The 17,500-nt window shown below is 38.6% G+C and overlaps 1 protein-coding gene across 3 annotated transcripts in view; it reads left to right on the forward strand.

Annotated features, from left to right (window-relative positions):
• LOC115214523 (ETS-related transcription factor Elf-2) overlaps positions 1 to 17,500 on the forward strand; it is a 246,287-nt gene that overhangs the window by 21,726 nt on the left and 207,061 nt on the right. For all 3 annotated transcript variants that reach the window (XM_036504464.1, XM_029783723.2, XM_036504465.1), the window contains exon 2: positions 15,832 to 15,888. In XM_036504464.1, coding sequence (XP_036360357.1) covers positions 15,832 to 15,888 — 57 coding nt within the window. The remainder of the gene's footprint in view (positions 1 to 15,831; positions 15,889 to 17,500) is intronic.

Below are 17,500 nucleotides of genomic sequence, written 5' to 3' on the forward strand. Positions count from 1 at the left end.
TAGGTGCATACATGTCTGTGCGCGCGCTTGTGTGTGTGTGTGTACAAATACAGATATATAATTAACAGCGATAATTAACAGCAATCTTTATCACCAACGTAATGTGGATGTTTATGTTAGGACACTGAATACGGAGTTATTCCTTGAGAGGATCTCTTGTGTGAACTCGAGGTGCACAAAAGCACACGTATTTATATCGTCTGACTCTATCTATCTATCTATCTTCTATCTATCTATCTATCTATCTATCTATTATATTTATATATATATATATATATATATATATATATGTATATATATCAATAAATATAAGGGTAGAAATATATATATAATAATATATTATATATATATCAATTAAATAATAAGGGTAGAAATATATATATATATATATATAGATATATATATATATAATATATTCTATATATATATATATATATAGATATAATATATATAAATTAAATAAGGGTAGAAATTGATGTTAATCAATTAAAACCAGTGGCTTAGCATATTTAAAAAATCCGAAGATTAAAAATTGTGTTTCATACAAAAGTTAGAGGACTGACCACTAAAGTGGAAACCCTATATGCTAAACATAGACGTTAAATCGCCATTACCACGAAGAATGTGTTCTCAAGAAAAATCTCAGCAAGAACCAAAATGTAAAAATAAGCAAGACAACTGAAAATATACGAAATAAAAAACGATTATCTTGTTAATATTTACGTATATGAACACGCAAATATATTAATAGGTGTCTCACTTCATACTGTGTTGAAGTTGTCGTGTTGCATATATATCTAATATAGACGACGAGAAAGTGTTGTAACTTCGACTTCTGGATTCGAACACCGCATCTTCTGTAAGCTTTATGGCTGTATTAACCACTACACCAAACTGTGTCTTTCAGTATCTTTTGGAATACTTCTGACCGCATATAATTATTCTTTCTTCACTATGTAAGGCGGCGAACTGGCAGAATCGTTAGCACGTCTGTCTTTACGTTCTGAGTTCAAACTCCGCCGAGGTCGACTTTGCCTTTCATCTTTTCGGGGGCCGATAAATTAAGTACCAGTTGCGTACTGGGGTCGATCTAATCGACTGGCCCCGTCCTTGAAATTTTCGGGCCTTGTGTCTAGAGTAGAGAAGTATATTCCTTCTTCACTATGTACAACATTGTTTTTCTTTTTTTCAATCCCGATATCGCAGTATTAATGGTGTCTTCTGCGTTTAGAAGTTCTTTGCTTCCTTCCTTTCTCGGTCGATATTACTTTAAATTATGGCGGTGAGATAGCAGGATCGAAAGCAGGCCGGACAAAATGCTTAGCGGAATTTCGTTCACCTTTATGTCCTGAGGTGACTTTGTGGGACTTCGTCATAAACACTGACAGTACACACAACCATGCCTGCCCTTGTGTATTTACTTCTTTATAGAAAACATTTAATCTACATCTGAGATGCAGCACGGATTTTTGTCAGTGAACAGGTCGCAGTCTCAAAGCGACGAAAATATTTTGACAAATTAAATTTAAATGTTGAAGTGAATCTAACGGATTTTGTGCGTTTCTTAAATGGCTTATAAACACCTTCCACGCTGCAATTATTTAATCTACAAACCTTTCGTTAATCTGCAAAGCTGTCTTTATTCACTCAGCTGGCAAAAATGAGTAGCACTTATGTTTCAAAGGGGCCAGCCTTGTCACACTCTGTGTCACGCTGAATCTCCCTGAGAACTACGTTAAGGGTATATGTGTCTGTGGAGTACTCAGCCACTTGCACATAATTTCTTGAGCAAGCTGTTCATAAGCAAGCTGATCGGATCAACTGGAACACTGGTCGTCGTAACCGACGAAGTACCAGTTATATCCGTCTGTATGCACGATTTCTTTCCTTCGCGAAGGGTTTCGTAATCCACCCTGAATTTTAAATTTACTCCTTCCACTTTCTGGGATTTTAAGATCAGCGAGTCTCTAATTCAATTCATTATGAACGGAATTAATTACTGACATAATTAATGTGTTACACTAATTATTTTTAATTGTGGAATTTAGTACTCTCCCTAATGTCAGTCAACAATTTAGTACTCTCCTTAATGTCATTATCAACTACAATGTCAGCCTCACCCTCTCCCACGTATGAGTCAATCATCATCATCATCATCATCATCATCGTAGTCATCGTCGCCACCACCACCACCACCATCATCACCATCACCATCATCATCGCCGTCGTCGTCACTACCACCACTACCACCACCACCACTATCATCGTCGTCGTCGTCGTCAGTAAAATCAGCTGAAAACTAAAAACAAAAAAAAAGCGAGCATTTCCGGACTATATGCAATCCTTGAATAGCTCGGGATTGATTGTAGCGAAAAATGTCGGGTGAGAGGAAAACATGGCGGACATGACTATCGACTGACTTTGTGGGGGGGGGGGAGAAAACAAACTGAATGCAGCCAAATAGGTTTCATCAATTATAACTCTCCTCAAACATACATACATACAAGTGGAGGCACATGGCCTAGTGGTTAGAGCAGCGGACACGCGGTCGAGGGATCGCAGGTTCGAATCTCAGACCGGGCGATGTGTGTGTGTTATGAGCGAAACACCTAAGCTCCACGCGACTCCGGCAGAAGATAATGGCGAACTTCTGCTGACTCTTTCGCCATAACTTTCTCTCACTCTTTCCTCCTGCATCTTGCAGCTCACCTGCGATGGACCGGCATCCCGTCCAGGTGGGGAACCTATACACCAAAGAAACCGAGAAGGAACAAACAAACAACCATACATACATACATACACACACATACAAACAAAGCTACGACCAGCCTTTTTCCTGATAGGTCTTACTATATTTCGAACGATGCCTGTACATGATGAATTTTTTTTCTACAGCGTGGTAGGGATTTTTGCACAAACCCAACCCCATTCTCTGAACATGAACAACATAAACACGAAGAGAAGACCTAGTCTACATCATTAAACACTTCTAGTGTCGCAGGTCTTCTCTCAGAGTTACCCTCTCCTAGAGAGATGTTTTGACAACAACAGAGGGGCCTTCCCCTCACAGTGGGCCAACCGCGCGCCTGTACACCAGCCCAGGTATTTCCACGTCCCCGCCCATACATACATGCAAACATACACATGTACACTTATTGTTGGATGTCCAATGACTGTTCATGGAGTCTTCCACCCTTTGACAGGTCTTATTTTTCGTCCTGCAAGGTGTCCGGCAATCACCCTCCTTACTAAGTAGGCTTGATGGGGTCGTCAGTCTAGTCGCCGATGACCCAACCATGCAACAGGTTGCACTGGGTTACATGTTACCAGCAGCGCCCAAGAGCGACATGACAAACATACATACATATACATAAAATATATTATATATATACTCTTACTCTTTACTCTTTTATTTGTTTCAGTCATTTGACTGCGGCCATGCTGGAGCATCCTTAGTCGAAAAAATCGACCCCGGGACTTATTCTTTGTAAACCTAGTACTTATTCTATCGGTCTCTTTTGCCGAACTGCTAAGTGACAGGGACGTAAACACACCAGCATCGGTTGTCAGACGATGTTGGGGGACACACAGACACACAAACATATACACACACATACATATATATATATACATATATACGACGGGCTTCTTTCAGTTTCCGTCTACCAAATCCACTCACAAGGCTTTGGTCGGCCCGAGGCTATAGTAGAAGACACTTGCCCAAGGTGCCACGCAGTGGGACTGAACCCGGAACCATGTGGCTGGTTAGCAAGCTACTTACCACACAGCCACTTCTGCGCCTACATATATATATAGTGTGTGTGTGTGTGTGTGTGTGTGTGTGTGTGTGTGTGTGTGTGTGTGTACATATATAAGCGCAGGCGTGGTTGTGTGGTAAGAAGCTTGTTTCGCGCCGACCAAAGCCTTGTGAGTAGATTTGGTAAGCGGAAACTGAAAGAATCCCGTCGATATATATATATATATTTATATATATATATATATATATATTATATATACACCTCTGTGTGTGCCTTTCTTTCTGTGTTTGAACCCCATCACCACTTTCCAACCTATGTTGGTGCGTTTACAACCCCCGTAACCTAGCGTTTTGACAAAAGAAACCGATAAGGTTTGCGAAAAATAAGTTCTGAGGTCGATTCGTTTGACTAAAGTCGGTGCTCTAGTATGGCCGCGGTCAGATGACTTAACAAGTAAAAGAATAAAAGAACATATATATGTGTGTGTGTGTGTTGTGGTATATATATTATATATATAAATACACACACAATCTTTACTCTTTACACTTTTACTTGTTTCAGTCATTGATGCCGGCCATGCTGGAGCACCGCCTTTAATCGAGCAAAACTCGACCTCGGGACTTATTCTTGTAAGCCCAGTACTTATTCTATCGGTCACTTTTTGCCGTACCGCCTAAAGTAACGGGGACATAAAACACACCAGCAATCGTGTCAAGAATGCTAGGGGGACAAACACAGACACACAAACACACACACGCAATATATAATATATATATATATATAATATATATATATATATATATATATATATATATAATATATATATACATACATACATCTCTACTCTTTTTTCTTTTCCGTCTACCAAATCCACTCAGCACCGCTTCGGTCAGCCCCGAGGCTATAGTAGAAGACACTTGCCCAAGTGCCACCCGGGGGGGGGAATAAAAAAACCATGTGGTTGGTAAACAAGCTACTTACCACACAGCCACACCTATATAGATATATACCATAACCCATTTATTTTATTATATATAATATATACATGTATATATACACCTATATATATATATATAGGAAATAATGTGTTTTTATTTATATTAATATCTACATATATATACACATATATATATATGAATATAGCAATAACATATATGTATACATATATATACATTCACACACACACACATATATATATATATATATATACATATATATATGCTCACACACATATATGTATAGATATATATATATACTCACACACATATATACATATATATATATATATGTATATAAATATATATACACACACACAAACATATATATAGATGCGCGCGTGCGCCAATTTAGAAAAGTGAGAATGAGTACTCAGGTTTTATTAGTAGATGAGTATTTTATATTTGTGGGTTACCATGGAAACCAATGACAGTCTTATTGATTGATTGATTGATTCTAGTTTCAGCTCATGAGCTGTGGCCATGCTGGGGCACCGCCATTATTGCGTATCGAAACGTATGAATGACATCAAAATCAATCATATACAACCATATGTGTGTTTGTGTGTGTGTGTGTGTGTGTACAGTAATCCGTCACCATATCACGGTTCACTTATCGCGGTTATTCTTTATGCTTGCATCGATCCCTCCGCGGTGTTGTTTTGCATTTATAATAAAATAAATATAAACAAATTATAAAAATAATTTTAAAAATATACAGTACAGTAGTTTTCTACTTCGCGGATTTTGACCATTCGCGGGTGGAGTGGGGTTGAAACGTAACACCTGCAATAGTCGAGGGATTAATGCAAATATATAATATATATATATATATATATATATATATTATATATATATATATATATAATATATATATATATATATATATATATATATATATATATGTATATTATATATATATGATATGTATGTATGTATGTAGATGTATGTATGTATGTATGTATGTATGTATGTATGTATGTATGTGTAAGTATATATGTATATATGTATCTATATATATATATATCTATATATATATATATATATATATATATGTTATGTATATATATATATATATATTATGTTTTATGTTTTCCAGTTTCAGCTCTTGATGTGTGCCATGCTGGGGCACCGCCATTGTATATATACTATATATATAATATATATATATATATATATTTATATATATATAGATATTATATATATATATCTATATATATATATATAATGAAAAGAATGGTTCGACTCCATTCTTTCATTTATTCATTATACAACACACAAATTTCTACACATGAACCCGGAGTTTCTACCTTTGACAGGTCGCTTCAACCGTGTTTTCTGACGTGAATTTGCTACCAGGTTTCGGTTAAACGAATTTTCCATGCTGACGATAAACATAGGATAATTCATTCACCTACTTAAATAGATATATATATATATATATATATATATATATATATATATATATATATATATATATATATATATATATATATATGCACACACACACATATACATACATATATATTATAGACAGACATGTAACGTATGTCTGTATGTATACTCTCTTTCTCTCTCTCTCTCTCTCTCTCTCCTTCTCTCTCTCACATACACACACACACACACCACACACACACAATGCTGAATATACAGGCACACACATGAATATACACCAGCATCAGGCCATGTGACTTTAAGTGGTCCTTGTTCTACTTTTGACAAAATAAATGTGTTTGATTGTTTTTCCCATGACTTAATTATACGAGGAAAGATGTTACCCTTGACCCATTTCAGGATCATTTCAAGACTAGGAGGGGGAGAAGGAGGAAAGAGGTCGAATCTCTCTCTCGTTCCACTTGTGTACAGCAAACTCTATTCCGTCAAAAGTCCGCAAGGACCAGGTAAAAGTGTTAAACCAAACGACAAATTGTGTCTACATACAGAGTCTTCTAAAAACTTCTGAGCGAGTTACTCTGCTTGTTTAAACTTCAACTGCTGTTTCCGTCCGATATGGCAGCGAGGCGAAAGATCGTGAGCGCCAGATGCATTTCGGAACGATACTGCTACACTATATACTTCGATATATCATCATGGCTCGGCTTCGCGAACGAAGATCAAGAAGGCTGTCCACGTCGCGTGCATGCACGCTCATGACTAACAAGTCCGATATGGGAAAGGCAGGTCCGTGAGGAGTGTCCACAGACGAAGGTAGCATCCGGTGTGGTGTAGAGGCGGCTCGTGCCTTCCTCCTGCGTCTCTTGTCTTTAAGTGCGTCTCTTCTTTGTTCCTCAAACTTGCTGACTGCGTTGAAGATCGTGTGTCGCCAGACATCACTGTCCGCAGCCAGGTCTGACCAGCATGGTGGTTAATATGACATGCTGTTAGAGACTTCTTGAGACCGTCTTTGCAGCGCTTCCTCGGAGCTCCTCTCACTCGGTATACCTTTGTTTATACAGCTATAAGAGATTTTATCTCGGACGAAAACATCAGTATATTGCCTGTCAATGGTGCATATATGTTTGGTATGACACGTGGATGACTATCTTAATTTATTTTTATTTGCAAGATTCTTGATATGTATTTGTGTGTTGAAACAAATTTTGTGCCTAGGGTGGGTTATAAGATAGATCGTGGCATGGTATGCCATAAGCAGCAAGGTCTTTGCATTGCTGGTAAACTGGGAAAGTGACAGCATTACTTCCTTAAAGGCAGAAGTCAAGCAGTTGCAGCTATTTGTGCCCTTTCTGAGGAAACTTAAATTCTAAGTGGTGTATCCCCTGGGAACTGTTTTGAGGGCCATTACTGTTTATAATAGCCCTCTTAGACATGCCCATAGCCACTCACACTGCCACTGTCACTAGCTGCGCCGATGATACAAAATTATCACGGGCAATAAAGATCCAGGTGACGTCGCAAGACAGCTGAAGTAAGCAACATGTCGTTTAAAGCTGGTAAATTTCAAGCACTGCTCTATCAACTCACGAATGCACGGCAGCCTGCATATACAGGGGCTGAAGCGGCTGCAATACCAGTGTCACAGGCAGCGAAAGACTTGAGGATCAGTGTGTGCAATGATGCATCATTTCATATGCGCATTACCAAAATGGCAGTAGAGTGCAGACAAGTGGCAGGACGGATACTAAGACAAGAGACCAAGAATTTATGTTGGCCTGTGGAAGACCTTTGTTCTCAGCTGCCTGGACTACTACTCTCAGCTATGGTCACTACATTGTGCCAAACTAATAACAGGGCTTGAAGCTGTCCAATGTCTCTACACTAGAACAAATAATATCAGTGCAGCAGATGAGCTACAGGCAGAAGCAGAAAAAACTACGACTTCACTCCCTGGAGCAGAAACGCAATAATGGAAAATTCGGGAAGGCTAGTACCTAATTTCGGCATTGAGTGATATACAAATACCAGAACTGAAGGCCGTCTACTCTATCTAAATTCAGGAGCAGATATTCTTTTCTACACTAGGTACAAGGCCTGAAATTTTGGGGGAGGAAGGCCGTCGATTAGATCGACTCCAGTACGCAACTGGTACTTAATATATTGAACTCAGAACGTAGCGGCAGACGAAATACCTATTTCTTTACTATTCACAAGTGGCTAAACACAGAGAGGACAAACAAGGACAGGCAAACGGATTAAGTCGATTATATCGACCCCAGTGCGTAACTGGTACTTATTTAATCGACCCTGAAAGGATGAAAGGCAAAGTCGATCTCGGCGGAATTTGAACTCAGAACGTAACGGCAGACGAAATACTACAAAGCATTTCGCCCGGCGTGCTAACGATTCCGCCAGCTCGCCACCTTTTCAGGGCCAGATAATGCAATAGCTTAGGGTTCAAAGACCCACAGCTCTTCAATACTCTGCCACAAAAATTCAGAAACCTACATTGTGTGGATATCGATGTCTTCAAACAGGAACTAGACATCATCCTTTCCACAATACCAGATGAACCGACGACCCGGCCATGAGGTACAGATGAGGGCAGAGGAATCAAGCTCGCTCATACACCAGGTGGGATGACAGCCGGGACAAAGGTAGATACAGGTGTGGTGATGTGAAACCTCACCACTCCAAGGAAACCTGCAGAAAGCGAATCATAAGTAACAGTGCAAAATCACGGTGGTGCTGCAGCATGACCGCAGCCGCACGGCTGAAAGAAACAAAAGAATAAAAGAATATCTATCTATCTATCTATCTATCTATCTATCTATCTATATCATGTGTGTGTGTGTATTATTATTATTATTATTATTATTATTATTATTATTATTATTATTATTATTATTATTTATTATACCTTCACCTTAGCGAAGGCGGAGGTATTGTTTTCAGTTGTATTTGTTTATTTGTCTGTCCGTGGACAAGATATCTCAAGAACCGTTCGATGTATTGGGAAGAAACTTTCAGGGATGTTTGGCCTCGTGACTGGCACGAATTGATTAGATTCTGTGATCGATCCAGTACCAGACAAGGATTCTGGATTATTTTTCCTGTTTTTGTTTTTTTAACTTAATTTTTGAAAGCGGTCGGGTTCATTTTTAGTATTCTCCTTTGTGAGAGCAGTCGAGTTTATTTCAGATATTCTCACCTTAAAAATCATCTCCATCTAATCATTGAGGAGGCGTTAGTGTTGCCTTGGCAGAGGTTTGCACTCCCTGAGTGCTCTTGTTGTTGTTATTATTATTTTGGTTTGGCTCAGGTTTGGTCTTATTCCTGGTAGGATTTATGGGGGTAGCGGGTTACTACCTGTAACCTTAGGAATCCACACGTTTTCAGTAGTCTTTCAAGTGCTTGGAACCATCACTATAATTCTTGCTGTCCTTAAGAGACAAAACTTTCTGCAGGAACATTCTATTCCAAACTTCTTCAGCCATTTCTCTATATCTTGGCTTACTGTTCCCAACACAACAATTATTATAGGCACGACCTTAACAGTTCTCATACACCAAATTCTTCCAATTACAAATTTTAAGGGGTTGTATTTTTTGTCTTGTTTTTCGTCCCCTTCTTTTACGATCCTAGAATCAAACAGACATGATGGGTCGATAAGTATGCAACTTCGCTTTTCCTTATCTGTAACCGTTATGTCCGGTCTATTATTTTCTAACATTTTGTTCCTTGGAATAGGAAAGTCTCACAGACTCTTACATTTCTCCGACTCCAGGACTCTTTCGACTCGATGACTGTACCATGTGTTTCTAGTTTCAAATCCCCGTTTCTGGCACAGCTTCCAATGTAAAACTTTTACAACCTGGTCGCGCCGCCATTTCTTATATTCTTCCTGTGCCAACTTGGGGCATTCTTCCATAATGTTTGACATTGTCCCGTTCCACACTCCACAGGCTCTCCCTTTTTCTGACACATTCTCTTCATATATATCGTTTCTCAAGTTGTTCGTTTTTATCGCTTGATCTTCGGCTGCTACAATTAGGCACCAAATTAATAAAGACATTCGAGTGTGTTTATCAATTGTATGGATGAATAACCTCTCCATTTCTATAAACAGAATTTCATACTCGTTACCAACATCACTGGGGTATCCCTTGGTCATTCATTGTATACCGCTTAAATCGAGATAAATATTAACTTGTATCTCTCAATACGTATCATTCACCGTGTGTAGAAAACGCAAAAGACCTTTGACGAACTACACCGGAGACCCGAACCCTAGCATTGATACTCTCTACAGGCTATCGGTTGTTTCATCAGCCGTTCATTCAAAAAAATACACAGCTACTATGTCAGTGGTTATGCCTGTATTTATGACTGCACGACTGCTATAAGTCTACCAGTCGGACCCAGTGGACAGCATCACAAAATCTGTTGCTCCTCTCTAAGCTCTGTCGTATCACTAATCTGTAATAGGCAGTAAAAACTTAATTCTGTGTGCGAGCGTATGTGCGCCAGACACGTGAGTGTGTTTGCTTGTATGTGCGTTTTTATATATATGTACATACAGGAATGGCTGTGTAGTACGTAGCTTGCTTACCAACCACATGGTTCCGAGTTCAATCCCACTGCGTGGCACCTTGGGCAAGTGTCTTCTACTATAGCCTTGGGCTGACCAAAGCCGTGTGAGTGGATTTGGTAGACGGAAACTGAAAGAAGCCCGTGATGTATATATATGTGTGTGTGTGTGTGTGTGTGTGTGTGTGTGTGTTGTGTGTGTGTGTGTGTGTGAGTTTGACTCTTCAACATCGCTTGACAACCGATGGTGGTGTGTTTACGTCCCCATAAGTACTGGGCTTACAGAATAAGTACTGGGCTTACAAGGAATAAGTCCTGATGTCGATTTGCTCGACTAAAGCGGTGCTCCAGCATGGCCACAGTCAAATGACTAAACAATGAAACAAGTATAAATATATATATATATATCTATATATATATATATATATTATATATATATATATATATATATATATATATATGGTGGCTGCTGCCCCTCGTTATCGAGTATGGCCATTGCACGAAGCTTAATCAATGCCTGCGCAAGAAGAAATTTTTTTAAGTGAGGATGAGTCAATCCCACTCACTAAGCAACAGCAGCCATAATCCGAAAAGAAGAACAAGTCAACATCATCGGCAACCACTGAGCCGCAGGTTTTATGTCGGAGTTATCCCAGTTACCTGAGTTGCCTTCTCCTAGAAGGATGTCCTAACAAAGGCTAGGAGTCCTTCACTCCCAATGGTTTAACTGCGTGATCGGGTATTCAATCCGATTATTTCTATGTCCCCGCGCATGATACAGCTTTAAGACATTTATTGGATGGTCGTTGACTCTCAAGAGTTCCTCCGCCCTTTGACGGGTTTTGTTTTTCGTCCCGCAGGGTGACCAATAAACACCCTCCTCACCAAGCGAGCTTGGTGGGGTTGCCGGTTTAGTCGCCGACGACCCGACCATGCAACAGGTAGTACTGGGTTACATGTTACCAGTAGCACTCTACACACACACACAAGTAGGCATATAAATGCAAAACAAGGTGTAAGAAAATAGTACTCGAATACCGGAGGTAGAGTAATATGCTTTTATTAAATCTGCTGCAAAAGTTTTCGCAAAACTGTTACTCAGACTTTACGTTCCCGTTCGTCGGACAGTTGTGGTAAATACTCATCACAACTCTCCGACGAACGGGTAGCAAAACCCTGAGTAAGTTTCTTGTGATACTTCATCTTTAATAAAGAAAGTATGTATGCGTGTATGTATGTATGTATGTATGTGTGTGTGTATATAAGTTTAGGATTTAAGTGAATCGAATCCTTAAATAGTAAATCACTAAGGTTTTTACAAATTTGGGGAGTTAAATCATTCTCTGACCGAAGTTCACCTGGGATTCATGAAATGGCACATAATTTATTTCGTAGCATGTTTCTTAAAACGTTTAATCTATGCATATATATTCACCTGAATATATATATATATATTATATATATATATATATATATAATATATATATATTACATGTCTTGAGAGTTCGTTGCACTGAAGAGCATAGAATGCATATTCTGCATTGATTGCGAAATCACAGGTGATATGTAACTAAATTCTGTTTTTAAATGACTCGCTTTAAAGTTTTGCATTCGGTACAATTTGTTTATTTTAGTAGTTTTGACTGCAAAAGTCCCTCCTAGCGTGCGGTACCTATGAATAATAGTACCCTCTATATAATATATATATATATATAAACAACTAACAACAAATGGATAGTGGTTCAATCCTTACAGCTATTTCAGGCATGATTTTTTTTATTGATTAACAGAGTTATAACATCAAGTGAAAAAAAAAAAAAGAATGTTTGCAAATTGTTTTTGTTACATGTTATTCTGTGTTCTGAATACTTTTATTTTAATAAATGTTGCTTACTGCGAGTTAAGGATGATTCTTTTATGACTTCATTGCGTTCAGGCTTAGTTTAACGTATTTTCGAGCCCGACATCACAAAATGCGTCTGAATAAACATTGCCGGACAGCAAATAGAGACTCGAACATTGCTTAGAAAATATTTTCGATTTTTAACCTCGTATATAGTACGCACTAGGGATTTTGACCTTTAAATTTGGGGGAAAAATGCAGATTATACTCGCAGATTTCGGTATATATACATATATATATATATATTTAAATTTAAAATTAAAATGAGGATGAGAAATTAGATATTAATCTAATTAACATCAATTTCACACCAGTGGTCTAGCATATAAAAAAACTAAAGGTTCAGTAAAATTGTATTATATGCACATTATGGTGTCCACATAGTAGTTTCCCTCTAATATGTATGTGTATATATATATATATATATATATATATATATATATATAGTATTGATTCTGATAAACAGTGAAGTGCTACACAAATATATATACAACCATGTAATATTCCATGAATCATTATAGACCACAAAATATGTACACACCATAACATATTCTCTAGAGCATAGGTTCTCAAAGTGGGCGCTACCGCCCCACCCCACTTGGTGTTGAGAGGGTCCAGATGAGCGCTGGTGTCTAAGGGAGTCGTAGAGAAAAGGAGGCTTTGGGAGAAAGGCAATAGATTGGGGGGCACCATGAATTTATCATATTATTATTATAGTATTGTATACAAATGATATAATATTAGATTAAATATCAAATGATTCATGGGATATATAAATCAGTAAAATATGAAATATTTATTTATAAATAGAAATAGGGGTGGGGCGCTGGGGGTATTATGTGGTCATGAGGGGGTGGGGCTTAAAATGTTTGAGAACCTCTGATCTAGAGAGACATTAAGACTTGCTTATTGTGTCTGTTGTTTATGGGTTCTCCAGTTGTTCTAAGTGGTTTCAAGACGTACAGGCGGCGTGAAGCAGGTTTTGCATTCCAGAGCAAACATTCTGCAAAGATTAGAAACACATGATAAGAAATATTTTCTCCGCCAGCCTTGCTCAATGCATTGTCATGGTGTCTCGCTTCTCTGGCCATAACTGCCGCCGGTCTATTTTACTGATCAACGCCGTTGTCGTCTTCCAGGTCAGAACCGTTGTCAGATTGAGTCACTGATCATTACTACACACACACACACACACACACAACTGTGCGTGTGTGTAGTAATGATCAAGTCTTAATGTCTCTCTAGATCAGAGGTTTTCAAACATTTTAGGCCACTGCCCCCCTCATGACCACATAATACTCCCAGCGCTCCCAGCCCTATTTCTATTTATAAATAAATATTTCATATTTTACTGATTTATATATCCCATGAATCATTTGATATTTAATCTAATATATCATTTGTATACAATACTATAACAATATTATAATGGATTCATAGCGTCCCCCAATCTATTGCCTTCCTCCCAACGCCTCCTTTTTCTCTACGACTCCCTTAGACACCAGCGCTCATCTGGACCCTCTTAACACCAAGTGGGGTGGGGCGGTAGCGGCCACTTTGAGAACCTATGCTCTAGAGCAGTGCTTTTCAAACTTTTTGCTGGGGCGGAACCCCAAGGAAGCATTCCACTGGCTCGAAGAACCCCTGTGCAATAATTTAATAGTCTTATGCACACATATCTGCACAGGAGAATTAAAAATTACTGCCGATTTTAGCAATTTTGTAACCCCTGGACTGTACTGGCGGAACCCTAAGGTTCCGAGGAACTCTGGTTGAAAACCACTGCTCTAGAGAATATGTTATGGTGTGTATGTTTTTTTTTAGTCTATAAGGATTCATACACACACACATGGCTTAGCGGTTAGATTATTCGACAGAGGATCGTAAGCTCCTGAGTTCGACACCCATAGGCACGTTGTCTCCTTGAGCAAGACACTTTATTTCACGGCGCCTCAGTCCACTCAGCTGGCAAAAGTGAGTTGTGCCTGTAATTCAGAAGGGACCAGCCTTGTCACACTCAGTGTCACGCTGAATCTCCTCGAGAACTACGTCTGAAGGTACGGTTGTCTGTGGAGTACTCAGCCATTTGCACGTTAATTTCACGAGCAGGCTGTTCCGTTGATCGGTTCAACTGTAACCTTCGTCGTCGTAAGCGACAGAGTGCCAATTATGTGTGTGTGTGTGTATGTTTGTGTGTGCGTGTGTGTGTGTGTGTGTGTTTGTGTGTATGTGTATGTGTATGTATGCGTTTGTGTGTGTGTGTGTCTTTGTGTTTGTGTGTGTGTGTTTTTGTATGTGTGGGTGTTTGTGTGTGTATGTTTGTGTCTGTGTTTATGTTTGTGTGTGTGCGTGCGTCGTTGTGTGTGTGTGTGTGTGTGTGTGTGTGTGTGTGTGTGTGTGCCCACCTCTTTTATGATCCATCACAACCCCCCACCGCTTTCCATTCCCTCACCCTTACACCCTTCATCCGCCCATCCTGCTTCTCCTCTCGCTCTCCTCTATCCTCCCAATTATATTTATCTACATCATAGAGTTGGTGCTATGAGAAAATGTATCCAGTACAATCTGTGCCGTGGCTAATGGATGTATGGAGACAATGTAAGGTAGAAACGTCATTTTAATGTTGTTGAAGACTTGGTGACCTCTCTAGTGTTGGTGCTATGATAAAATGTGTCCTGTACATGAGCAACAATGTTGATATGGCTCGTTGTTTTGCGTTTATAATAAAATAAATATATACAAATTATAAAAATAATTTAAAACAATATACAGTACAGTACTGTCTCTGTTTCGCGGATTTTCAACTATCGCGGGGGATTTTGGAACGTAACACCAGCAATAGTCGAGGGATTACTTGATATATGTATATATTTTCTATTTTCTCTCCCTGTTTATTTCTGTGTTCCTTTCTGTCGAAGAGCGTTGGCTCGAAACGTAAAAGACTTTCTCACCTTCCCGAGCGTTAAACTAATACATTTGTTTGTTGTTTACACACCTGTCGTTGGCTTTTGTTTTGTTTGTTTTTTTTTTGTAAATTCTCATTACATACATACAAACATGTATGTATATATATATATATATATATTGTGTGTGTGTGTGTGTATGAGTCATTCTAAGAAATTGAATATTGTTTACCAGGTTTCACTTACAAATATTGACTTGTAACAAATATCTTTTATTTTCATTTCAGATGAACTCAGTTATCTTGTATAACGACCCATTTCTTGGATTCTCCGAAACACATCCGGTAGAGTATATTTTAGCTTAAGCAATGAGTTAATGTTTTTTTTTAATGTAAATTAGTCACCGGAAGAGAGGCCATGCTGTACGCAGGTCTACCTTTCCGGTGTTCTGAGATTAATGGACATAGTTATCAGATAAATTCGATCGTATTATTTCAACATGGCACTCCGTTGCCATACCTCTGAAAATAAGTAAAATTTATTCAAATTTCAAAAACAATGAACACAAAACACTACGATAAAAATATTTTTGGTCTTAATTCAAATGATTAAAATGAATGTGGCAGTGGGGTTGGGGAATGAACGAATTTATCTGACAGCGCATTAGATTAAATACCTGGGTGGCTCCTTTTACCGTATGGCATTTCTCAAATTTCTACTTCACAAATATTGCAAAAATAAAAAGAAGTTTAGTTTAGTTAGATAGAACACACATATACAAACTTGAACTTAGATAAGCATATTTTGGCTAGTACGGGCTTCAACCATGTCTAACTTAATAGCACCATTTAGTGAAGTCCTTTAATGTACGTTTTGTTCCACCATTACCCACCATAACCCACTCCATTAGGAAGTTGTTGTCCATGGAACTGTAGACGGATGCTAGAAGTTGCATTAGAGGAATTTGGTCAGGTACCATTTAACGGCTCTGTTTTCTTTTTCTTACTCGATTTGTCTCGAGATAATGTTGCAGTGGGAGATCATCCATGTTTTCTTCCACTCCGTTTTTTCTTCCACTATTTCATCCAACATCTGCCTCTTTTTAGATATTTCCATAGACTAAGACCCCCTTATGCAAAGAATATTTATAAAAATTGGGACTTACTTAATGAAATGCTGTGACTCACACAATGAAAATATTTTGGACCTTACCACATCATCAATCCTACTTTCTGCACTAAAATACGACCCAACCCATATTGTAATCCGGAAAAACATTAAAAAAAAAATATTTATATTTAAATACAGTACTTGGTTAAAATATTTTGTTTCTAACAAGACCCAAACACCTCTAAACGTCTAATGCCTCTATATGCCCCTTTAACATAAGCGGCCCCATGTAGTGGGGATTTGATTGCCCAAGTTAAGAGCCACTTGTGTACAAAATAATAAATGCAAGGCCAAGTGTGGGTGGGGCACTTGAGATATGGTTCAAATGTTTGTAACGGAGTGATGTGCTCTAATAAACAGATGTTTATCAGACGAGCCAGATGTTGAGGTTAAAGACTTCGGTATACTCATCCGCTAATAAACAGTAATCCTACATGACGGGTCTCAGCTTCGACACCCAAGTGTCGCACAGATAACGTGGACCCCATTAAAAGAAAGACCCTCAAACCGGGTTATAAAGTTAAACCCCCCCCCCCACAGTCAGTTGAGCCGCTTTGATACGATCTACTCGTTTCCTGCTCTTATTACAGGCTCTGTTTCATGGAGTGAACTGATGCGTGTCATCTCCACGCAAACACTCCTGCACCTTTCTCCTTCCTCACACAGTTTCTCCCCACTCCCTCTCTCCCTCTTCTCCGATCATCCATAACATCTTCCCGCTACCTTTCTTCCCTCACACACAAACGCACACACAAACACATACATACATACATACATTCATATATG

Source organism: Octopus sinensis, linkage group LG7 (genome assembly GCF_006345805.1).
Source record: "Octopus sinensis linkage group LG7, ASM634580v1, whole genome shotgun sequence".
NCBI classification, from domain to species: domain Eukaryota; kingdom Metazoa; phylum Mollusca; class Cephalopoda; order Octopoda; family Octopodidae; genus Octopus; species Octopus sinensis.